General features: G+C 35.4%; 2 protein-coding genes across 3 annotated transcripts in view; one reads left to right on the plus strand and one right to left on the minus strand.

Annotated features, from left to right (window-relative positions):
* Positions 1–494: 494 nt before the first annotated feature.
* On the minus strand, positions 495–22520 carry LOC137396464 (SAC3 domain-containing protein 1-like). The gene is made up of 8 exons (XM_068082753.1): positions 22404–22520; positions 19267–19323; positions 17415–17525; positions 16354–16515; positions 14791–14980; positions 4093–4184; positions 2176–2316; positions 495–1379 (listed from the first exon to the last, which is right to left on the minus strand). The coding sequence occupies exons 1-8, from the start codon at positions 22454–22456 to the stop codon at positions 1199–1201; spliced, it is 987 nt and encodes a 328-aa protein (XP_067938854.1). The 5' UTR covers positions 22457–22520; the 3' UTR covers positions 495–1198.
* A 636-nt stretch (positions 22521–23156) lies between these two features.
* Positions 23157–26093, plus strand: part of LOC137396125 (netrin receptor DCC-like) — an 81895-nt gene continuing 78958 nt past the window's right edge. For both annotated transcript variants that reach the window (XM_068082282.1, XM_068082283.1), the window contains exon 1: positions 23157–23408. In XM_068082282.1, coding sequence (XP_067938383.1) covers positions 23288–23408 — 121 coding nt within the window. In that variant the 5' untranslated portion in view covers positions 23157–23287. The remainder of the gene's footprint in view (positions 23409–26093) is intronic.

Below are 26093 nucleotides of genomic sequence, written 5' to 3' on the forward strand. Positions count from 1 at the left end.
ACACATAAACCTAAAAATACCATTGTTTAAATCAAAAGCTGGTCAATGTTGTTTGGATTATCAGGAGTCATTGCTATGGAATCTACTACGGGTTACACTGCGTAAAATTGTAAATGCTAATTCTTTCAAAAATGAACTGAAGCGCTACCTCAGACAACCAGACGACTAAACCAACTAGACATACTTCTCCTGACTCTACTTTCAGGTTCCGTGCCTTGATTAGCCTTGCTATTGCGTACAGGGACCTCATCATCACCTTCCCTGGAGTGACATTTTTTTTCTATTTCTCTTGTCTTTTTATACTGTTAGAAACACTCTTCATGTTATTTTTTGTGGTTATATTATAGATGAAAATAAACAAACAAACAAACAAACATCATAAATGCTATCTAGTATATAGTAACTATACCTATTATAGGACAAGAATATCTTATTGTCTCAACCAATGCTAAATTGCATTTAGTTAGTAGTCATGAATAAAATAGTTAAACAACGATGGTACTTGTATATTATATTTTAATGCGACACTGAGTGAAATTTAAAAATACAACAAAGTGTTAAAAACTTTGCAAATAAAAATAAACATTGCCAGTTGTGTCACTAACAAACACTGATAATGAAAGGAGATACAATAATAAAAATAATTGCAACTAAATTCATTTGAGATAGTTGTAACAAGAGTTGTTTCCACATGATAGGATAACTCGTATAGGCGCTGCAGAAGTTGAGATAGACTAGGGTAGCAAACTTTAGAGGTCAATAAAAACCTTGACAATCTTTCCTTATATTAACCAGTTTAGCTCTCGAATGAATTACTTGCCCCACCCACATCAGTTCAGCATTAGTTAAATCTTAAGATTTAATATACATATATATATAATATATATATATTTGTATATATTTTATATGTATTTATATATTATATATACATATACATGTATATAAATATTGTATATATATATGTATATATACAATATTATATTATATATATATATTATATTGTATATATATATATAGGTATATATTATATATACAATATATATAAACATTGTATATATATATAGGTATATATTATATATACATATATATAAACATTGTATATATATATATAGGTATATATTATATATACATGTATATAAATATTGTATATATATATATAGGTATATATTATATATACATGAATATATCATCAATGTAATTAAATTTTGAAAGTTGATTTATTGAAACAAACAAAATCCTCTGTAATAACTAAGCCATAAGAAGTGAGCAATGACTTCATTTCCTGTATGCTTTTTCCACCAATCAAATTACAGAGTGTGGCAAGAGGAAACTTGCAGGCTTTGCTAGAATAAGCTACATTCATCCGTTGTAAAAGATTCCTAAAAATAGAAAGAAAATCTCATTTCTCAAAGCTGATAAATGGATAAGTTGTGTTAGGAGTTGTCAACACACACTGATTATATTTCAATGCTACTAAACGACGCATTGTGTCAACAAATCTCAGTGTTTGTCATGTTGTTCGTGCGTCCTATTATAGCGATAAGTTAAAGGAATGGAAAATCTACATCCTACTGTATTTGAGCTTGGAACCCGCTGGTCTGCAGACAGAAATGCTATCCACTAGGCTAAGTGACTACAGTGCTAGACAGTTGAATAATTGTGGTTATACTCCTTACGCTGATTAATATACTATAATGTTCACCTTCAAGATCATTAGGCATGTCCATAATGCAAAGTAATTAATAGGTTAGTTGTATTATATACAAATGCAAAAGGTACATATATAAAGTTGTGGAATTTAAAATCGGTCACATGATAATATTACAATTTAGGTTTCATGGAGCTATTTTCTCATTCCCAACAAAAACATCAACTAAAACACATTCGCAAAACTCAGTCCTACTGCGCAAAAAAAATATTTTGTATGAAATCATTAAAAAATTCACATTAATACTTAGTCTTAGTAAGTCTTAATAGGGAGGTTTAGAATGGCATTAGGAGGGACAAACCCTAGCCCTGACAAAAAACAACTCCATACTTTTGGAGTTATCTGCTCTCCCAAATGAACTGCCGCAATTAAAATGGGTGATAAACAGAATATAACCAGATGTCTAGACAAAAAAGTAGCAACATTAAACAAAATAGCGCCTCTATATCGACTGGAACTCAACCTACTGTTGCATTTTGGGTAGATGATAATGAATAGAGTATAACTGCAGGTCTTCTAGACTGTGCAGTAGTCGAAATGCTCTGACATAGTTATGTTCCAGCACTGCCAAACTGTATTTCCATGCCTTTGTGCACCACCTGCCTGACCTGCCAATAAAAACAGGTACTTGGATACATATGGCTCTCCTACCTTTGCAAGTAAAGATGCTGCCTGACACAAGTGTTACTGACACAAATGATATCAACATACACTCTACCCCATTTCTTTTTAACACGTATAATATGAACAATTGACATTAGTCTATGAGGCTGTCAACGATAACTAAAAATTACTTATTGGCACAGTTAAATGTTGAAATGGGCACCCGATAGCAACAGTTAAGGCTTGCCCACACATAGAAGTTTGGTATGTTTTTCAAATCATTTTTGTAGACATTCACAAAATTGCTACGAAGGATTCTGCACTCCACATTTTTGACAATTTCACAAATGATAGATGTGCAACGGGAATTTCCAAATCAGCTTTATCATCAAACGACATGAATCATTTATGTAATGCAAACCGTAGCATAATTTTTCACAGCCAATTAAATGTTTTTGAAATAGAAATAAATAAAAATATCATAAAAAGCACTCTACATTAGATGCTCCTATAACATATATCTATAAAATAAATTCCACAGAATGTAAAAGATTTAAGGAAAGTTTGCTATAAGTTTTTATATAATGAATTCCATGTAACGTTAAGTATGAAGCTGGTGCAAGTTCCAAATTCGATTGGAATAACGGAAATTCAATTGTTAGTTTTAAATCTTGTATACTTAGTTTAAAAATATTGCTTTCTCCCTTGCTGCACTTGAGAGAGAGAACGTATGTATAGGGGTACAAGTATCTCTATTGTATATAATAGTAACCCGGCAATCTAGTTTGCCATTAGAGATCGTCAGGTGTGTAGAAAAAGCACAGAAAATAAGTAGCTGTGCGTTAATTCCGAAACACTTAAAGGCGATCTATAAGACAGGCATCAGAGTGTCGATATATCAAGCTGAATGCCACGAGTTTTAGTCTCGTTGAAAGATACCCTTTATCCTAATCTCGAACCCTCGCGACGAATGGATGGACGGTCAGACAGACCCCTCTCTTAACGCGTGTTGTAAGGATATATTTTGTGATACTTCATTTTAGACATATAAACTATTTTGCAATATTTTTTCCTTTGCAGAATTGACATGTGGTGGTCTGAGTAGGCCATCGTGTGACAGCGGAGGCTGTTGAGCAGTTATTGGCTAGAGCGCAGTTGTTGGCAGTTGGGCCTGTCGTATTTCCATGAGGTTGGTAGTAGCTACTGCGCTACAGGCGCATAACGCCATGGTGGTGAAGACTGATGGGAGAATGGAGGTTGATGTGCTGTCGTTACAGCTTCAGGCTGGTAACAACTTTTTGTTGTTTTGCTTACAAAAATGTAGTGAATAGGTCTAAGATTCCATTCTTGATGAAAAAGATGATAACGCGATTCGGAGGACGCACATCTGAACAAAATACCATGTTGATGGATATAACTGCCTCACTGACGTAAGTTTTAAGCGATCGTCATATGAAACCGGGCAGATGAGCATTGAGTAAATAACATTAGTGAAAAAATTGTGAAATTCTTTTGCTTTTAATAAATCAAATAAAAAAGGTTGTCTAAAGGCATAAACATCTCTAGACTATAGTGTCATCCCTAGTATTTCCTGTTCTAATTTCACGCAATTTTATCTTAAGCGAACAGAAAAGATAAAAGGCATGACTGACATGCACAATTGCATTCCGAAATTGTCTTCCTATATCAACACCGTCACCCCTAGATGGCACATGTTTTATAACACCCACGCAAGCACACATACCGAGATCATCGAAAATGGTGATATCGTTAGTTTATACCTGACATGTGTTGGCAGAGATATGAAGTGCAGGAGGGACTCCGTGTGACCGAGATTAAAAAGTAGATATAGCGACTCAAACTCATCTCTGTGCTAAAATTATATCAAAGTCACTGGATACGATATGAGGTAATAGACTTGTCATAGAGTTAACCAAGGATGCTTTAGTAAGGTTGTCTTAACAAAACTATAGTCATAGAGTTAACTACAATATGCTTTCGTATAGATATATCTTAATAAAACTATAGTCATAGAGTTAACTACAATATGCTTTCATATAGATATATCTTAATAAAATAACAGTCATAGAGTTAACCACAATATGCTTTAGTAAAAATATATCTTAATAAAACTATAGTCATAGAGTTAACCACAATATGCTTGAGTAAGGATATATCTTAATAAAACTACAGTCATAGAGTTAACCACAATATGCTTTAGTAAGGTTGTCTTGACAAAACTAAAGTCATAGAGTTAACCACAATATGCTTTTGTAAAAATATATCTTAACAAAACTATAGTCATAGAGTTAACCACAATATGCTTTAGTAAGGTTGTCTTGACAAAACTAAAGTCATAGAGTTAACCACAATATGCTTTTGTAAAAATATATCTTAACAAAACTATAGTCATAGAGTTAACCACAATATGCTTGAGTAAGGATATATCTTAATAAAAACTATAGTCATGGAGTTACCCTCAAGATTCTGTTTTCGAGAACAGCATTGCGTTCAACTCGTCAAATCAGTTTAAACAAAATTTTTAAAAGGACATCTGGAAGTTATAGTGAAATCGAGGCAAAAAGTGTCAAGCCGAAAACAAATAATAAAAAATACGACTAAGACAAAATTAAAGTTAAGTTTAGTAAATGATTAAAACTCAGCTTTTAAGCATGTAGTAAGCTTAATTCATTTAAGTTAAACTCAAAGTTTATGTTATGTTACCTAACATCACAAGTCTAGTGTACTGAGTGCGTTGCTGTCAAGTCAGTCATATTGCCGTTAGCCATTACGTCTGTCTCGAAGATAAGAACTCCATACAGTACAGAGCAATGTAATGTTACATTTCATTGTGATCATAACCACTAAATAGGTACTCATTACATTGTGAACGTAAGTAGTGAATTACAACAAATAAAAACACGTTTTTCTGTTGAAATATCCTGTTAAAGGTGGTTGTTCATAGAATGAAAACAATGCTAATTTGTAGTTAGTTATTTTATATAGGCAATATTGCATTGAGATATGAGAAAATTGACATGCGAGCATGTGACACAGTCCCATGGCACATTAAGCTCATATGTAGAGGTATGACAGTGTATCAAATTTATTCTTATGGTTCCAATCTTCTATATATATATTTCCCAAAGTTGGTCGAGTGTGTAATCGTTTGTCGTTGCGCCTGTCCAGCTATAGCTATTAAAATCTGGGAATAAAGAATCCGTAGCGCAGAAGATTTAATCTCGGATCCTCCTGTTCACCAGTCTGACACTTTACTAATTGAGCAACACAAGCTTGATAGATTGACTGTATTTTCATGATAACTTGATGATTCAATATATGTTGATATATGGGAGCAAATACGCTACCGCTTTCCATCACGACTCAAGGTGATGGCTTAACTCTTATTAGTAAACTTACTCAAATTATCCATTGGCAATGTGCCAGGCAAATAGCAAGCAACTCTCATTACATCTCATTGTTTATAAGCTGATTTTTAATACCCAGGCTGCGCTGGGCATCCAGCTAGTCTATCTATATATATAAATCTCAAAGTTGGTCTGTCTGTATGTCCTTCAGTATGTCCGGCTACAGCTATTAAAATCTTGAATATAAATTCTCGCATTCTGCTGGATTTGAACTCACAAAGATTGCAACTGCAAATTTCAAACCATGCATTTAGCTACCAAGCTATGCTGTTCTTACGGTTCCATTGCTCTAATCCCACACCGTATACCATATGCACACGCTAAATGAACACTTTTGATTATTAACTAATATTACTTTTTGCATTTGTTATTTTTTGAAATTGTTTAAAAACAATTTTTTTGCTAACATTATCTATTTTTTCAATTTGTAATTTTTAAATGTGTCATTTCCATTTCAAATGTGCCATTAAACTTCTATTTCCAGTTTTTCATAAGGTCTGATTATTAAATCGGTAAAGGCTAATACTTTTCCCACGGAAAAATTGTATTATCTTGAGTAGGAATAGCCTATACATTCTCTCTCCGTTTAGTCGGACAATGTACCAGACAAAGACAATCCGATATCTCATTTTTCTATTTGTACCAGTATCGAGAGGTATCAGTATCGTCGTATTCAAAATTTGATAGCTTGTTTCTGCTGGAACAGTAAAAAAACTTTATTACACACACGCACTTCTATGCACGAATTATTATTAACTCAACATATTCGGGATTTTTATTTTGTTTTCTCAGTTCCTATTAATTGTATCATTACCAAATCATCTTTTATTGTAATCGTAGCAAAACAGGCCTAATTTAGGTATTACTTGCTAATTATTTCACGTTTACATTTAAACACTTTTATAGTTATTTCATTTTGTTTCTTAATTTATTTGAACTGCACAAAACATTTTCCTCATGATATAACGTTTGAAAATTACAGTTGTTTCACAAAGTTTGAAAACCTTTCCAGTTGTTTTATTTTTTCTCCTAATTAATTTAAACGGCACAAAACACTTCTCTCATGGCATGAAGTTTGAAAGTTAGATTAGCAACTGTTGTTAAAAATAAAAATAAATTTTCTGTGCAAAGACTTTTATTGTCCAGGCGACGTCGGGCATTCATCTAGTTGTATATAAGTATGTGCACAATTATTCCGTACACTGCAAGGTGGATGAGAGGTGAAGTGGTTAGTGTGTAGGTTCACAAAGCATCCGAGTTAAATTCTTGTGTGATGCACTTTGTCTTAACGCTTTAAGGGCGGCTTCGCACAGACGGGCACGGCTCTTATTATAGTAAAGATTATCATACTACATTCAGGTGTATAATGCAAATTAATTAAATTATATAACAATATTTGTGAATAACTGTACCATATTATGATATTATATTTATATTATAATACTTAGAAATATTATTTATTTATTTATATAATTTTATAAATAAACTTATATATATAAGTTATTTAGAACCGTTAGAAAAAATATCATCGTCATTCCCTTTACTCACACTGCAATGCACACCATTTATAAATATTATAGATGGTGTGCTAAATAAATATCTTATTATATTAATTATTATATTACATTATTATAATAAATTAATTATAACAACAATAATATATTATATTAACTATAATAATAATATTTAATTAGTATATTATATTATTATAATATATTGTATTATTCGTTAGTAATTACTAGCTGTGCTACCTGTCCTTGCCCGGGTAATAAAAAAGTATTTGGACAGACAATTGATTTGTATTTAACATACAACAACATTTGCCATTCTAACTTTCAAACATCATATCATGAGAAAAGTGTTTTCCGTAGTTAAAATAATATAAGAGAAATTCTAATCCGTTCCAAGGCGAGAAAACAACTTCGGTAAAGTATTTTTTCAACATTTGACACCATAAACTGTACTGTATACTGCATACTATAAATAAAAACGGGTAGATATAGATCATGTTTAATTTTAATAAAAGGTTTTCTATTTATGATGAAAAAAACAACAAAAGTAAACATTTCGTATGTTTGGCTCTTAAAACATCAAAAACATTAAAGGTTAAGATACAATACTAAAAATTGCATTAAATTGATAACGAAACAGCGAAAAATGCAACAGATCAGTTACATCAAAAATCGTAAGAAAAAGAAAATATAAACAGCAATGACACGTTTACTTCACATCTTTAGAGGAGAATCCTCCTCCAATTTAGGGTAACTCGACTGTAGGGGTTATCTCCCTAGCAAATGGCTTCGGTAAAGGAGATGTCGCCCCAAATGGTTCCTTCTTTTTTGTAAAGAATTTATGAAGCGTAAAATGCTTCTCCATTTGTTAACAAATGTTCCATGCTGTTTCTGGAGCTGTTTCAATCTCAATGCGCATGCTCCGGTTTGGTCGAGAACCGAATTTATGTTCGAGCTCCGAGACGAACAAATCTAAAAATTATTGATTAAAAACCGAGTTAGTCGAGAACCGACGTTCCACTGTATATAATCAGTACACAAATCACTAAATTTTAAGTTTGAGATAAATTTTTGTCGATATCCTGGGGCCGAATGAATTAGCCCTAACAAAAAAAGGCGAATAAGCATTGCGCTGCATATATTTAGGTTCCAAAATATTTCTGAACGAGAGCATCGTAACTCGTGGACGCAAGGCTAAAATAACTAGCACAGGCATGATGTATCCGTTATATGAAAACCTATCTGATCACTATAGCGTTCTAGCTCAGTGGCAGAGCGTCCGGAAAAGAAACTTGTTGATGTTGAACTGACAATCTGGCACTGTATGCTAGACATGTGATAAATAGTATATTCACTATTAATTAGGAATTATGCTCTCGGTACGGAGTAGGCAACTCCAATCTATTCATGTATTACGATTGTGTGAATCACATTTTCTGTTTCCTGTTTCTGTTCGGCAATGCTTTGTACTTGTTGCTAAAAATAAATCATCAGAATTAATCTGCTTACATCGGCCTATTATGGCCACCAGCTCAACAGGTTATGGGCCCAGTGCTAGAAGCAGACTATATTTTGATGGAAATCAGCAATCATACACAATATGGGAAACGAGATTCATCAATTATCTCTACACACAGGATAGGGCAGTATACAAAGCCATATTACCTAAAGGAGACGATGATGATGATAATGATTTTCCTACCAAGAACAGAACAGCATATGCAGAACTGGTTCAAGTTCTGGATGAGAGATCATTACAATTAATTATGAATGATGCCAAAGACAATGGCAGAGATGCTCTCAAAGTACTAAGACAACATTACGCGTCTATAGAAAAGCCGCGAGTATTAACACTATATGAAGAACTTACAACCTTACGTATGCACGATAACGAGGATATTACTGACTTTATTATCAGAGCTGAGCGTGCAGCTACAGGCTTGAGAAGTGCAAAGGAAACCATTTCCGACAATCTCATCATTGCTATGATACTAAAAGGTTTACCAGAAGCATATAAGCCATTTGTGGTCATACACACACAGCTAGACAAAGCAAAGTCTTTATCAGACTTCAAAGCTGCCGTCCACAACTATGCTAATACCGAAGCAATGCGTTATGCATCACAAACAGCATCTGCACTAGCGACTCGATCGACAATAAGAAAACAACAACCGCGTGCTACTGCCAATGCCACTACTACACAACCAAGATGTATGGCATGTGGTAAGTCCAATCACACTTCATCTGAATGCCGTTCTAAGTCTAAACTGAAATGTACCTTCTGCCTAAGGCAGGGACATATTGAAAAGGTATGTCGTACCAAAGAACGAGCCCATAAAACAGGTTCTAACTCAACTGCAAATACTGCTACAAAATCAACTGAATTCTCATTCACCGTCAGCGCAGATGACACTGAATACGCCAACACAATATATCACAATGACAATAAACTATTAGTAGACTGTGGGGCCACATGCCACATGGTCAACAACTCCAGCCATTTTGTATCTTACGATAGAAGTTTCGACCCGAAGCGACATTTCATACAAATGGCAGATGGACACAAGACAAATGAATTGGTGACAGCCAAAGGTAAAGCTAAATTTACCATAATCGATTCTAAAGGCAGGCAACAAAATGTGACACTAAATGATGCACTACTAGCCCCTGAGTTTCCAGTTAGTTTGTTTTCGGTGCAATCTGCTGTGCAAACTGGTGCGGAAATAACATTTGCGAAAGATAACACCAAACTCACAGCTAACGGTACAGATTTCGACATAGCCCAACACGGTAAACTGTACTACTTACACACTGTATCCGATACGCCATCAACTATCAACACCGCTGACGAATCAGCCAATGTTACGAAGTCACTAGATGAATGGCATGTAGCCCTAGGACACTTAAACCACGAAGATGTTCTCAACCTACAAAAAGTAACACTTGGTATGAAAGTAAGCCAAACTACATCAACTCCAACATGTACTACATGCACCACCAACAAAATGACACGTCTACCAAAGTCACATGACAATCCTCCTATCTATGCTACAAAACCTCTAGAGCGTGTACACTCAGACCTATGTGGTCCCATATCACCATCTTCTAGAGAAGGACATCATTATATCATGAACTTTATTGACGAATATTCAAGCATGATATTTATCTATCTACTACGAGCTAAAAGTGAAGCACACATTGCGCTACAACAGTTTCTCGCAGACATTGCACCTATTGGAAAGGTAAAGGAACTACACAGTGACAATGGAGGTGAGTACATGTCTGACTCATTCAAGAAGATACTGTTATCAAATAGTATTAAACACACAACTACGGCACCCCATACTCCATATCAGAATGGAAAATCCGAGAGGTCTTGGCGTTCGCTACTAGAAATGTCAAGATGCTTGTTAGCTGATACAGAGCTTCCTAAAAGCTACTGGTCCTACGCTGTGCGACATGCTCAATATCTGAGAAACAGGAGCTATCAAAGACGCACTAAGTCTACAGCCTACGAGTTATTTACTAACGCAAAACCCGACATGTCAAAACTTCATAATTTTGGTTCCCCTTGTACCCACTACATTGACGGATACAAACAAAAGCTAGATAAACGTGGGAATGTAGGAATATACTTAGGTGTCAATCTGCAAAACCATGGATATTATGTACTCAGTGACAACAAAGTCATCACGACGCGTAATGTCACTATACATGATAACAGTTCCCGAAACCATGAAATGCCTGAGGTAGATCCGTGTAGCATGCCTCTCCGTGGTACAAGTCAAGCCATAACAAGGGACAATGATTCTGGTACCATGCCTTCGGACCAGGAACCTGAGCCAGTGAACCAGCCAGTAACACTACAGCAAGCTGACCAGTACTGAGCAGACAACTTCCATTCATGTAGCTACCAGACCACGTAGAGAGAGGAAAACTCCACCTTATCTATCTGATTATTATCTGTCAGTAACTGATTATGCATACACTACAAACCTGGTTCCTCTCATACCAACGACTTATGAAGAGGCAATCAAATCTGATAACTCTACTCAGTGGAAAGCTGCAATGGACGCTGAAATATCTACACTGCAAGCTAATGATACATGGACCATAAAACCTCTTACTGTCAATCGTGAGGAGACCAAAGGCCGCTGGGTGTACACCATTAAACAAGGTAGTCAACCAGGCAAGATACAGTACAAAGCAAGGTATGTGGCCCGAGGCTATTCACAGATAAAGGGTATAGACTATGACGAGACTTATTCGCCTACTACTAGGTTCACATCTATTCGAATTCTACTACAGAAAGCTGTAAATGAGAACTTACACCTACATCAACTTGATGTAAAGGGTGCATACTTAAATGCTCTTATAGACAAAGATATCTATGTACAGCAGCCTCCTGGATATGAGCAAGTGGATGCCAGAAACACACATCTCACATGTCATCTAAACAAGTCACTATATGGACTAAAACAGAGTGGCAGGAACTGGCACACCACGCTAACCGACTATCTGAAATCTATAGGCTACGCTGCCAATGATATTGATCCATGTTTATACACTAAACAAGATGGAGATGATCAGATAATCATTTTATTCTGGGTAGACGACATCATAGTTGGAAGCAACCGCCAAGAGCTGATAACTACCACAAAGCAATCCCTACATGACAAGTTTAGAATGGATGACCGTGGTAAGTTACAATGGTTCTTAGGCATTGATTTTCAACGCCTAGCTAGCGGCAATTACCAAATGTGTCAAGAACGTTATGCAGAAGCGATACTCAAGCGTTTCAACATGACAGACTGTAAGCCAGCTAAAACGCCAGCCGAGAATACATTAACACTCAGAAAGGCTACTGATACAGACAATATCGACACTAACTTTCCATACCGCCAAGCTATAGGAAGCCTTATATACCTAATGACAGGAACCCGACCTGATATCAGTTGGATCGTTTCCAAGCTTTCTCAATTTTTAGAGAAACCAACTAAGTCACATGTTGCTGCTGTGAAAAGAGTTCTGCGCTACATAAAAGCTACAAAATCATACTCTCTCACATTCACACCAACTAATGCCACATTGCTAGGCTTTACTGATTCTGACTGGGGTGGTGACTGCGATGACAGACGCTCAACCACAGGGTACCTCTTTAATCTCGGAGGCACACCCATTAGCTGGAAATCGCGTAAGCAACCTACTGTTGCATTATCATCCAGCGAAGCTGAATATATGGCGATTGCAGAAGGCACCAAAGAGGCATTGTATTTACGACAACTGTGTTCTTCTCTTGGTATGCCACAATCTAATCCTACTATTATACATGTTGACAACCAAAGTGCTATTGCACTAACTAAGGACACGGCCAGCAAACATAGCCGCACTAAGCATATCGACATCCGTTTCCATTTCGTTCGACAACAAACTGCTATATCGTATGTACACGTCGATACTAAGAGCAACCTAGCTGACCTCCTAACTAAACCACTTGGTCGAATTGCTCATTACAACCAAACACACGAGCTCCAGCTTGAGGGGGCATGTTGAACTGACAATCTGGCACTGTATGCTAGACATGTGATAAATAGTATATTCACTATTAATTAGGAATTATGCTCTCGGTACGGAGTAGGCAACTCCAATCTATTCATGTATTATGATTGTGTGAATCACATTTTCTGTTTCCTGTTTCTGTTCGGCAATGCTTTGTACTTGTTGCTAAAAATAAATCATCAGAATTAATCTGCTTACATCGGCCTATTATGGCCACCAGCTCAACAGTTGATGCATTCATCGTGAGTTCAAACCCAAATGCACGGAAGATCAAGGTACGCGAAAATTTAATATCAAGATTTTAAGATCTATAGCCGGACACACAGATCCACACACGGACATACTTTGAGATATATATATATAGATTATATTAATTATATAACTATTTAATATATTAACTTTAATCATATTGAAATTATATTAAATAAGTATAATTAAATATAGTTAATTATATTAACATAATTAAATAAAATATAAAATGGGGCTTAAGTATATTATACTCCATTATATACTAATAAATTGTTATAGTGCTATCATATATTGGTGTAAATATATTGCTGAATAATTCCATCATGCTATGCTGATATATTGAGAGGTGTATTCCTAAACAATTATTCAATGAGATTACAATTACGTGCACAATTGGCCAGTGAAATTAGTGAAAACTTTGAACCACTTGAAGATTTGAAAAAGCAATTAGCTAAGAAGCGTGTTGGCTTTTCTTAACTATTCCCAAAGGAACATCGCGTTAAGATGTGCTCATGTCTGGACAACTATTCGGAGTTGCTTCCACGCCGGCAAAGTCAGTTTGTTTTAAAATTTTTAATGGTTGTAAAAACAACTGTCTCAGTCCCCAACACAAGATCGATGAAATGCTGCATACTACGTTTGTTCCATTTTGACGGCCATTATAGAACAACATGGATTTGACTAATCAGATCTCACAATATTGCTGGGAATACAATGGCGATATATTCCGTTCTACCAAAGGATCTGTTAAAAATAATATTCATAGCATTAGGTATGTTTACATAAGATGATTTAAGATAAATACGAATTAGTAATTATGAATTACTGCAATTATGACTCATGCATGTACATGGCATGTAGCAATGCAGTGACTCTCATGTGTTTCTGCTAATAAGAGGTTAAAATGGAACGGATATCGATGTTGTATATCATTGGCTAAAAATGGTGACACATTTTGTATAGTCGGAGATGGTTTGGTATATATTCTTTGCAAAAACGTATTTTAAGTCATAAACAGACTAAACAGGCATTCCGGCTCTTACTTTCGTGTCGAGAACGCAACTCTGACAAATTATCCTGGTGTAAACGCACCTTCAGCTTCCGTTGCTCATTAAAAGAGAAGCCACTCGCTGTCTGAAGAGCTTTAAGCCTGCTATTTCTGCCTACATAATGGGACGCCACAAAATACTTGCAACTTTCTAAATTAGTAGGTGACGTGGAAGTAGAGTAGAAGTATTTACTTACAGCATAAGAAAATCCGACAAAAACAAGTTACATTGCGCTAAAGGAATTGTCTACTCCATATGAGACAAGAGTAAACAACTCTAGTTTTACAATTGAAGAAACAACATTCGACATTCGAGGCTACAAAGAACGATAAAAAGTTACATATGTTATTGACCGAAGGTTTTTATCCCTAACCAAGGCCATTAGCAAGGTGAGTGTAGTTGATGACATCACTTCAGGCTGCTAGTGGATATCAATAAGCAATATATGAATATCACCAACGGGTAAAATACGGAATTATCTGTGCTGGAGATGATAGCAGAAAAATAAGAAAAAAAAGACAACCATTACAGCACTCACTATATACACCTTGCCATACAGCAGCAACCATGTGATGGGGCAAGCATGAAGAACAAACGCACCACCGATGTTTAACAGCAACATGCTGTCCCAAGGACTCAAGATAATACATGAATAAACTTGTAAATACCACTTAATATAGCACCTTGAATGTGTGATCATTCTCGTTGACAGGAGAGCGACTGGAGTTATCTCCACACACTTCTACCATAGAACTTTGGTGATTGGCTCCCTTGTCCAAGGAGTTGTAGAGGACAAGAAGCTGTTGAAGTGTCTCCTGCAGATGTTTGTTGTTGATCTTTGGATCAAATATATTGAGTGGGTGGCGATTCAACCTGTATACAATAGAGTTACCTAAATATCTAATAGAAATAATCAACCTGTATACAATAAAGTTACCTAAATATCTAATAGAGATGATCAACCTGTATACAATTATGGAGTTACCTAAATATCTAATAGAGATGATCAACCTGTATACAATAGAGTTACCTAAATATATAATAGAGATGATCAACCTGTATACAATAGAGTTACCTAAATATTTGACAGAGATGATCAACCTGTATACAATAGAGCTACCTAACTATCTCATAGAGATAATCAACCTGTATACAATAGAGTTACCTAATATAATAGAGATGATCAACTCGTGTACAATAGAGTTACCTAAATATATCATAGAGATGATCAACCTGCATACAATAGAGTTACCTAAATATCTAATAGAGATAATCAACCTGTATACAATAGAGTTACCTAAATATCTAATAGAGATGATCAACCTGTATACAATAGAGTTACCTAAATATATAATAGAGATGATCAACCTGTATACAATAGAGTTACCTAAATATTTGACAGAGATGATCAACCTGTATACAATAGAGCTACCTAACTATCTCATAGAGATAATCAACCTGTATACAATAGAGCTACCTAAATATCTAATAGAGATAATCAACCTGTATACAATTATAGAGTTACCTAAATATCTAATTGAGATGATGATCAACCTGTATACAATAGAGCTACCTAAATATCTAATAGAAATAATCAACCTGCATACAATAGAGCTACCTAAATATCTAATAGAGATAATCAACCGGTATACAATAAAGTTACCTAAATATCTAATAGAGATGATCAACCTGTGTACAATAAAGCTAACTAAATATCTAATAGTGATGATCAACCTGTATATAATAGAGTTACCTAAATATATCATGGAAATGATCAACCTATACGCCTAAATATCTACATAATAGAAATTATCAACCTTTACACAATAGAGCTACCTAAATATCTACATAATAGAGATGATCAACTTATACGCAATAGCGTTACTTAAAAATCTAATTGTGATGACCAATTCGAGTTACCTTAACATCGAGTCAACTTGTCTCACGGGTTTCGCCAATTTGTTATTTGTGTCAAAGTATAGCTTAACAAAATACAGATCAATATCAAGATCGATATACGTGGGGAATTGTAGAATGATATTCAACAATATTTTACATGCAAGATAAAATGTGATACTCCAGCTACGGTTATTGGTACATTGATACCCTACCTATGATTACTGGTATGTATATCATCTAATCTATGACATGATGCGTTAACGAAGTTATCGGTAACATGCATACATACGATCTGAGGTGTAGCCAAACCTTGGTATGTACATGGGATAAAATAAAGATACACTCACTTAGATATACTGATGAGATAAAAGCGAACACATTTCTCCAAAACATAGACTGTGGTGTCATCATTTATAGACTGTATGGTGAGGTCCTGCCGTACAGCCCGCAATCGATCAAAAACGAATTCATAAATAATTGGCCAGTCTACATCTTCCCTATTGCATATCCTAAAATACCAAAAACTTTAGAAGCTTTACTGAAGGCCTATTGTGGACACATAGACCTAACAATGTATTGTCGAGGCATGCAGGCTATAAACGTATTCTGGTGACTTAAACGCGGATGATGTTGGTTTTGCACACCTTGTCGTTTTCTACTCTTCTCTCGCACTGTTAGTTCATAAGAAGACAACTCCAACTATTTCATCAAGCCAAAATAGGAATTTTACAACAAACCAAGCGAAGATTACCTATCATTTTTAGCTGTTGGTTTTAGCACACCATACTTTATTCGACTCTTTTCACACAGTGACTTGAGATGTGATACACATGTTGCTGCTATGTAGCTACCGAGCTATACTAGCCACAATCTGAATACAGAACCAGAAAAACTACCTAAAAGCATACAAAGCTATACAAAACACGTTGAGAATCAGTATACATGTTTCCATTGTACAGGTTATGCGGCTGTGGAGTTGTGTGCACTTTGAGCTACCCTGTGATAGGTGTTTCGATGGATAATCGCAAGTTGCAGATTAACAAGGGAACTTTACTTAAAAAGAAAAGGAATTCTACGCCTGAGGTCATAGCGATGCACTCCTGTCTTGCTTAGCAGCACACTTTTAAAATAGGAGTGACTGAAGTGTAAAAATGTTTAAAATGGAATAGCTTGTGCAGCATTTTTTTGAACATCATTAGAAAACACCGTTGCCATTTTTCACAGACATGAAATATTTGATACAAATTTGCAATTAAAACAACTTGCTTGACTTGCAGGTTGACGTTTCCATCCCACGGAAGACGTAAACTTGCAGAATAACCACATAATGCAAACATATTGGTATACACGAAGGATCTTATTCTTCTAACAGATCAAAACGGCAACTTGATATCTGGTGTTCACTTACTCGTCAATGAGATAATTCACAGTCTTTATCAAAGCCTTCTTAGTCCGTAGCTGTTTCACATCACTTCTCTCTCTCCCCGCAGCAGACCTTCTGTATTCCTTCACCAGCACACTAGCACACAATAAGGATACCAATTAGTAACAACTCCCTAATGCTATACACTCTAACCTCAACATGCGAGTGCCCAAACATACAACAAAATCGAGATATGAGCAGAACTTCGATCAAGCTTCTTCCTTGCGATATGAATAATCTTTGAGATATGCGCCTACAAGCCAGTTCTCGATGGCCACTATTTGGCCAAGTATACAAGAGGCTGCTTTCAAGAACAGTCTTTCGGTTTTTCTCTTTGAATCAGTTTGAACCAGCTTTTAAAAGGTTGGCTAAAAGTTATAGTGAACGAAGCAAAAATTGCAAACCGGAAACATAACCAAAAATTTGAGTAAGTTTTGTAAAAGATTAAAACTTAGCTTCAAGTGTATTTATAAGCTAAATTTATGTTAACTTTAAGTTAACATGTTAAGTTAATGTTAAGTTAACTTCAAAGATTTTGTTCAAATTCAAAGCATGACAAAAGGTTAGTGTACCGAATGCTTTGCCGTAAAATCTCTCCCCCTCAGTCCCCCATAAATCACTATATCTGGCTCAAAAGTAAAAACTTACAGTAGTGGACATAGTAATTTCACATTTTATTGCTGATTTTAACAACTAAATAGGTAGTTGTTACTTGGTTAGCGTAGGTACTGAATTACAACACTTAAAACCAAATTTTTCCATCGTAATATCCTGTATTGTGTGGTTATTTATAGTATGGTAACGGACTAATTTACATCTAGTTATTTTATATAGGAAATAGTAAATTGACATACAAGCTCAGTTCTGAAATGCATTAAACACGTATGTCGAGGTATGACTGTTTTATAACACAAAATTTCTAACCAATGAAATGGAGTAATACTATTCTAGCAACCAATCAGATGAAGCGAAAGGAAATGAATAGAGATCTCAGGCTGTTCCAAGCACTATTAAATGTGAGATGAGAAAAATTATGGGAATATAAAAACGCAAGAACTAAACCTGCAGAATTAGACTTAGCTCCTACTTTAAGTGCATCTCTTGAGACTTTACAATCCCTGAACAGGACAAACATTTCCACAATCATGCTAACAATGACTTTGACTTGGTTAAAATTCACAGCTGCATTTCACAACGCGCAATAATATTATTATTTGGAAACTTGCATGCTTTTTGCATATACAGAGACAGCGGAGCCTCTATTTACACACTTAGACCCCTCCTTTACCCCACACTTTACCCCCTAGAGTTTACAAAAGTCATAAAGAAACGCATATAAAACCTCCAATCCGTTCCAAGCCTCAACAAAACTCAGACATATTTCTGTAAATTATAAATAGATGTAACGGTTAAAACCTGTAACAATTACATGTTAGAATTTTATTATCATATTACTATTTAATAAAAATAAAAAGTAGGCATGGAAAGAAAAAGAGCGAAATAACGAACCAAAAGCTAAAAACGGTTTGTTTATCTGTGGCGTTGGTTATCTAGACAAGGATCAGTAAAGACCACGGGGAGTAGGAGGAAGGTTGGTCAAAGGTGGGTGTTGTATTGTTGTATTGTTGTATCGTTTTTTTGCTCAGAATAAATATTTTAATAATGTGAGTAAAAATTTATTTACATCACCACAACCTACAATACTGACTCCGTCATACAAAGAATGCAGAACTTCAATTGTAAGAAACTAAAGTTGTCCTACCCTTTATGTGACACGTGATAACTCTAAATTACACAACCAATGAAGCAATCGTGAGCAATGAATAGAGATGCTCACCCCGGTTCACCGCTGCTTGTCTTTTCCAAACTATGAACAAGTTTTTCTTTTGTCCTGCTGTAAAATTAAATTTAATTAAATGATTTTGAAATGAATTTATGGATTCACGAAAACTAGGTCATACAAGCGATACCATTTCCGATGATTTACGGATTTGATTGATGCACCAAAATGGTAAGTCATTCACTATGTTTCTATGATGAGGTCAACTCGCAAGTTCATGCCATTCGCTAGATTAAAACGAGAAAAGCCCGCCAGTCAAGCGAGTTTGTTACTCACAAATTTTATCCAATCATTCATACTTATGAAAGATGGAAACGATACTTGCGAATGACGATCACGAAAATGCCGTGCAAGCTAGTATATTTTAAACACCTACATATATGCTGTTAAGACAGACATGTACATAATGTTTAAAAGACACCACTGTTTTTGATCAAATCATTTTTATATCACTACTTGAAGAAGCTTAGAAATCATGTTGCATCCTCCTAACACCTAACATTTAGTTAATTTAGATACATGTAGTCTCAAAACACAACTAATCTTTAGCAAAAGTAACATTGCATTCAAAATTGGCATGAACATGTGCTCAAATAACTGTTTTTATATCAAAACGCATGCAGTTCCTGTTGACATTCAAACAAAATTTGCCCCAATACGCTGAGTATGTGTTTAATAGAAAAACAGTTTTGAATTTCGTACAGCAACACTGAGTTTTTATGGTTTTGGTAGCATAACACACGAGAATTCTGGTACCCATAACTTTAAATCTGATTTTTTGCCCTTTCAATCCTAAATATTCGTTTCTTAGAAACGTAAAAATAGCAATTATAAACCAAAGGTTAACTTTATGCATATCATTCATCTGCTAGTCGTTGCAGGTCGCAGATTCTCATCTGCTGAAAAAGCAAGTTCTTCAATGTTTCAAGGTACAACACTTTCAGAGATAAAAAGATTATATATTGTACGTTTATAGCATTTGTGACCTCAGCATGACGTCACAAATGTTATAAACATTGGTGACCTCCGGTTGTGACCACAATTCATGTTAAAAGGTAAAATCCTGTCTTTAGACCTTCACCTTTACCCAGTAGCTGAGGGCTATCTTGTTTTGACAGACATAAAAAGTGTGATCATTTATGTTTTAACATGTTATCATGTGTTGCAGAAGTAATTTGATTGTTTTTGTATTGTTTTCCGGTGTATACAATGCTAAAACACAACTCCGAGAGTCTGAAAGAAGCATTATTTAAAAAAAAAATAGTAAGAACTAGGATTGGATGTGATCTGAATTGAATTTTTACGAATAGTTATCCATTTCAACTGTATATGAAAAGCTATCTTAAGACCATACTCACCATTTCATACATTTATACAAATGAAACTAACAATGTTTAAGCAAACGATTTGCATAAAACACTTTTGGGTAGGCCTACTACTTTTGATGGTCTGACAACCATTCCCAAATCCATACTTCAGAACATATTACTTTCACATAGTGTAGACAGCAATGCATTGAATATTGAAATCTAAACATTTAAATCAGAATACCTAGCAGAGCTAGCATTTTAATGGCTGACATGTCAATATCTGGTAGATATATAAAAACCCTTTACCGAACAAAGGAATTTATGGCATGATCATTTCGGAATAATCTGATTGAAAATCAAAACTTAGATACAGTATTATTGAGTAAACAATAAGGCGACAATTAAAACAAGCGCTAAGGTTGCTAGGTGAAACTGATGAAGGGTTCATATAAATTACTGTGAATGAGAGGGCTCGCTAAATTGAATGTCATTACCATGTAACCTTTTTCATTCTTTTCAAACTCAAATATAGAATTAATAAGCTCAGAATAACGATATTTGCCTCGGCTTACCTCTGTGCTTCAAACAACAGTATAGGTCTTGAACACACAAGTTATAGTTTTGCTATAACAATAATTGATGCAGTGTCTTTCATTGCTTCAATTATATAAGATAATACAGGTATTATTATAATTATGAACCACTTTAAAAGATGCTGAGGACCTTGTAGATGCAGAGTAAGCAGTTTTATTTTGGTTATGTATGCGGTAAGTTGAACCATGTCTAACTTGACTAAACTAGCAATGTAACTACACATATATTGAGATATGCGAAACTGTGTGTAGCATACCAGTTAGAATAACAATCTATTGGAACAAATCTAAAAGACCTCTTATCCAGCAAGCACTAAACTACTGATAACTAAATCAAGGCCAATACTTGTGATCGTTTTCATGTTTTTAACTTTTGTAATTAGACTCGATAAACAGTAAATTTCTATCTTCTTTTTATGGCGCTTATACCAATGATATAAAACCCCAATTTGGGGATTTCATAGCATTGCTTACACTAGCACGAAAGTTGAAGCTGAAAAAAAAACGAACAACTCGACATGAGATTCTAGCCTTACTTAGATCAAATCATTCTATCCTTGTTCCCATTACAGATGGCAGTTCTTCAAATAGCTAAGTACTCTTGCTTAAGTGTGACTGATGACGTATAAAAGCTTCAAATTGAGTACATTATCGAAAAAATAATTATCGTTAACTATTAAGCAGTATGACTGCGTGTAATGAACGACAGTAAAAATGTACAGCAAGTTATTTATAAGTAAAACGCTTGAGCAATTCGACGCAAACGCTTATTCGACTTACACAAACGTTATGAAACATAAGAAGTAGTATAAAGGTACACAAACGAATGAGTTAAAAATTAACGAGAGCTGTTCTATTACAAAGTTTGCAACAACGGTATTATTATTATTAATTATTATAACAACGGTACAACAATAGTATTAATGCGCATGTAAACGAAGCGAGGTTCAAATGCAAAGAATTACAGAAAACATAATCAAAAATGATTTAATTAAACTCATTAGATAAACACAAATTTCAAAATTGAGCTAATCATAAACTGAATTATTAACATTTAGGAAGCTCTGTAACCTAAGCAAAAACAGACAAACAGACGTATCGCGAGCAAACTAAAATTCATATAAGAACTCTTCTACGATTTGGAGATTCATTCAGAAGTGTTTAACATATCTATATGTAATGAGCAATTACAAGTTCGCTAATGCGTATCTTTGATGCATTTATTACGTACAAAGCAACTTCTTCCTTAGGACACATTTGTATGCAAACGCCATTTTTGTCCATAAGAAAACCGATAAACTCAATGATAACTAGAGGATTGTTAAAAACTCGAACGGTTTTCGTGTACAGTACGCGTGTAGTTTAGTGTTTAAAACGTAGCAAGAGGACACAACTGACACTCATTTGTAGTATTAGATTAACAGTTTGTACTAGATATTAGTAAGTTACTATTAATTTTTTTTTAAATAATGCTTGAAATTAATTGCGGTTGGATTGGTTATGCCTGTGTTTTCTCTCTTCTATGCCGTTCTCCAACACGGGTTGGAGAACTTTGGTCGACATTTTGTAAACACATGACAGAAGTTGTCTTTTCAATATGCATGCGGAGTTGCGCCTCCTAAAACTAACGTGCGTTTATTACGTCCTTAACCTAGATCTAGTTCTTGCAGCCGTTCTAATTTCTAACGGCACGCTTCAGTTGTTTTTACGTTTTCTTAAAAACTATGTCCACATAGACATAACGAAGGATGCGAGTTTATCAAAATCGTTATATGTACGCTTAGCATGTACGTATGCATCCCTCCGCTGCAACTTGTAACAGTTTAGTTGAATATGGGCGGAGCTTGACGAGGCTTCGTATTTGTGCAATAACGATGCTTCATTCACGGCTATCTAGGTACGTTGATCGGGTATCAATGAAGGTAAAATACACGTGATATATTACTACGTTACTCATGCCAATACTGCTACTACATATATTTGCCCGGAGCGAACCGCCACGACCGTTTGTGTACCTAGTAAACACAGGAGGTTTTGTAAGATAACCTCAAATTGCAATACACGTTTACCTCTTTATAGAATGTACTTCTGGAATACTTGCTCCGAATTATAACCATGACTGTTTATTATTCTAATAAAACTGCTGCCAAATGGACAGCATCTATAGATTCTGCTATTGGATTACTCTTCAAAATCACCTTGCTGTTATTTCAGCTCTCGCATGTGTCATCGAAAGGTGAGTAAACAACTTCGTACCTTAAATAATAAGGTTATTTACGCTGGTACTTGCAAAGTGTTGTAACTTTTTCTCGTTGGCATTAAAAATAAGCAAAGCATCATTTATTAGCAATTCATCCTACTGAAACCACTAAATTGTCATCTTGTATTCTTTTCCTCATAATGCGTAACTGTATGTTTTTAGAATATTAAAAAGTCTGCACTCATCTGACTAAAGATTTGCAGTTCATTTAGTTGCTAGGATACTCATATCATTGTAATAAGCAAAGGGAGACTATTAAAACTGCAGGAGTGTGTGAAGTTAAGTTACCTTGCCTGATAAGCAGAACTGTTACATCAGTTTAGCTTGGGTGTCTAACAACTTCGATAAACTAGCCAGCATTGCTGGAGATGTAAATCTTGTGTGTAACTTTTTTGTCGTTCACATGGTGCCCGCAACAACTGATATTGTTGCCTTCTGCGGAAGCAAACCACAAACAAGTTTTCTTTAAAGCTATAACGGAAACTTCACAATCCGTAAACAAAAATGTCTTGGAGGATGTAAGCTCCAAACTGTACATACTCCCTATAATGGCTCCTAGCTAGTAGCACGCTAATCTCCATTAATAGTTTAACTTAATGACTAACTCACACTCAGTAGTAACGATTTGAAGTGATTCAAGCTTAGCACACACGAGAAGCTAATCTGGAATTACATATTTGTCAGAGGAGCTGGTTAGTGACTTCCATTATGTCAATGCAAATCTATTTATAATAAACCTAGCTAAATGTATTGACACTGGAGGGTTGTACAGGCACCAGCTGTTCTATAGATGTGCCTTCTGGCTTTCAATAAATAAACACGTGTGTTCTTAATTGTGTCGAGATAGCGAGGATGCGTGGAATACTAGAGGTGTTACTGTTTATACTACTGAAGGCAAGTTTACACTAGATGATTTGAAGAGGTGGCTATATAGTCAAACTTCTAGAGGAACTCGCAATGATAGATAGCTCTGGTTTATATCAATGTCAATAAAACTTATCACAAGTGATTTAAAAATTGATGATCTCATTTCCTTTCAAATATAAATTATTCATGTACAAAAATACTTGTATTTCAAAAGGGTCAGCTGATCAATGAGATTATTGATCAGTTATTAGTTGATTGACAGGGATGGATCAGCCACACTGGAATAGACATATATAGGCCTATATATATATATATATATATATATATATATATATATATATATATCGGTTTTATACAGCAATAGTGTAGCGACACCTGTGTTTGCCAGTGCCGAAACCTTATGGATGACAAGCATATCAAGTTTCCATAGGGCACTTTGGTAGAGCGATGGTTGTCAAGACCTATGTATGTATATGAAGAAACAGGAAAGCCAGACCTATGCACCCGCACAAGTGCAACGTCGTTGGTCGCTAAGGCCATTTCCGGGGCACGAAGATGGCGAATCACACGGTGCTTCGCCTCCAAACAGCGACACTGAATCACAACAGAATGAGAAGAACCAGCTATTTCCATGTTGGCATTGCTATCACTGTATGGATACTTACATGTAGTATTGGTAGGTAGTTGTTACTAGGAACATTGGTATAATCCAACTAGCGTGCCACTAATTCTGAAGACATGAGCCAGTAATAATTTTCAACCAAGTTGTGTGAGCGCGGTAGACCTAACCTTATACTGAATGTCAGAAGCTGCAGGTCGATACATCTTAGCTTATTTTTAGTAGGTTTATTTTCGTAGTTTGGTCTTTCAGTAATCGTATGGAACCAAAATGGTTTAGTCATCGCTAAAGTTGCCTTATTAACCAATGAGCGTTAGAATTTACAACGGTTTTTCTTCGCACCGATTGGGTCACTCATTTGAATGGAAGCTCTCCTTAGAATCATTCTGGAAGACTTTTTACGCTACGTATTCAGTAGGTCATACAGATCTAGCTTGTCTTTGAGTAGACCATGTGTAGATTGTAACAAATTGTTGGTGGTTATCCAAAGTAGCCTTGGTTTAGGGGATGATGGGTTTGGGTTCAACTCCTAGAAAAGGCTACTATTGGTGGTGATCACTGGAAGAGTGTTCAGCTTGTAATCGCTCTCTCCTCCGAATTAACTTATGTAGATTGGTCCACTCACTGACAGGCAATTGCTAACTGAATTTTGGTAAAAAAACTATCAAAAGATAATTAAAGCAGCTTTTGATACGTCGCTATTTACTGTAAATTAGCTCCAGTGCATATTTCTTGAAGCAAACAGGAAGTACTATTTACAAATGGGTAGCTTGTTCATTGTGTCACTCGTAGATATCCTGTGCTATTTAGGAAGCATGCATATTGAATTTAACCTTTCTCTTTTCTAACTAAGGTGGACTGGGTGGAGATACAAGGAATCACCTTTGTCATATGACGTGTTTGCGCGAACTGGGGACCCAATTTACTATATATATGCACATGTAGGCAGCCTTGCCGTTTGAAGCCAATATAAGATACACACATATGCGGTTAATTAATATATTCAGTGAACAGCCATTATGCTTAGCTCGTTGTGTTCCTCAAGTGATTGCAAGATCTAGCTCCGAGCCAAGGAGAGTATTGATTTATACAGTGGGTAGAGCTCCGAGCCATCATCTGGGACCGCTGCCTTCCAAGGTCAGCTAGTACAAGGCATTCATACTAGCTTTATAAAT

This window comes from Watersipora subatra, chromosome 5, assembly GCF_963576615.1.
Source record: "Watersipora subatra chromosome 5, tzWatSuba1.1, whole genome shotgun sequence".
Lineage (NCBI taxonomy): Eukaryota > Metazoa > Bryozoa > Gymnolaemata > Cheilostomatida > Watersiporidae > Watersipora > Watersipora subatra.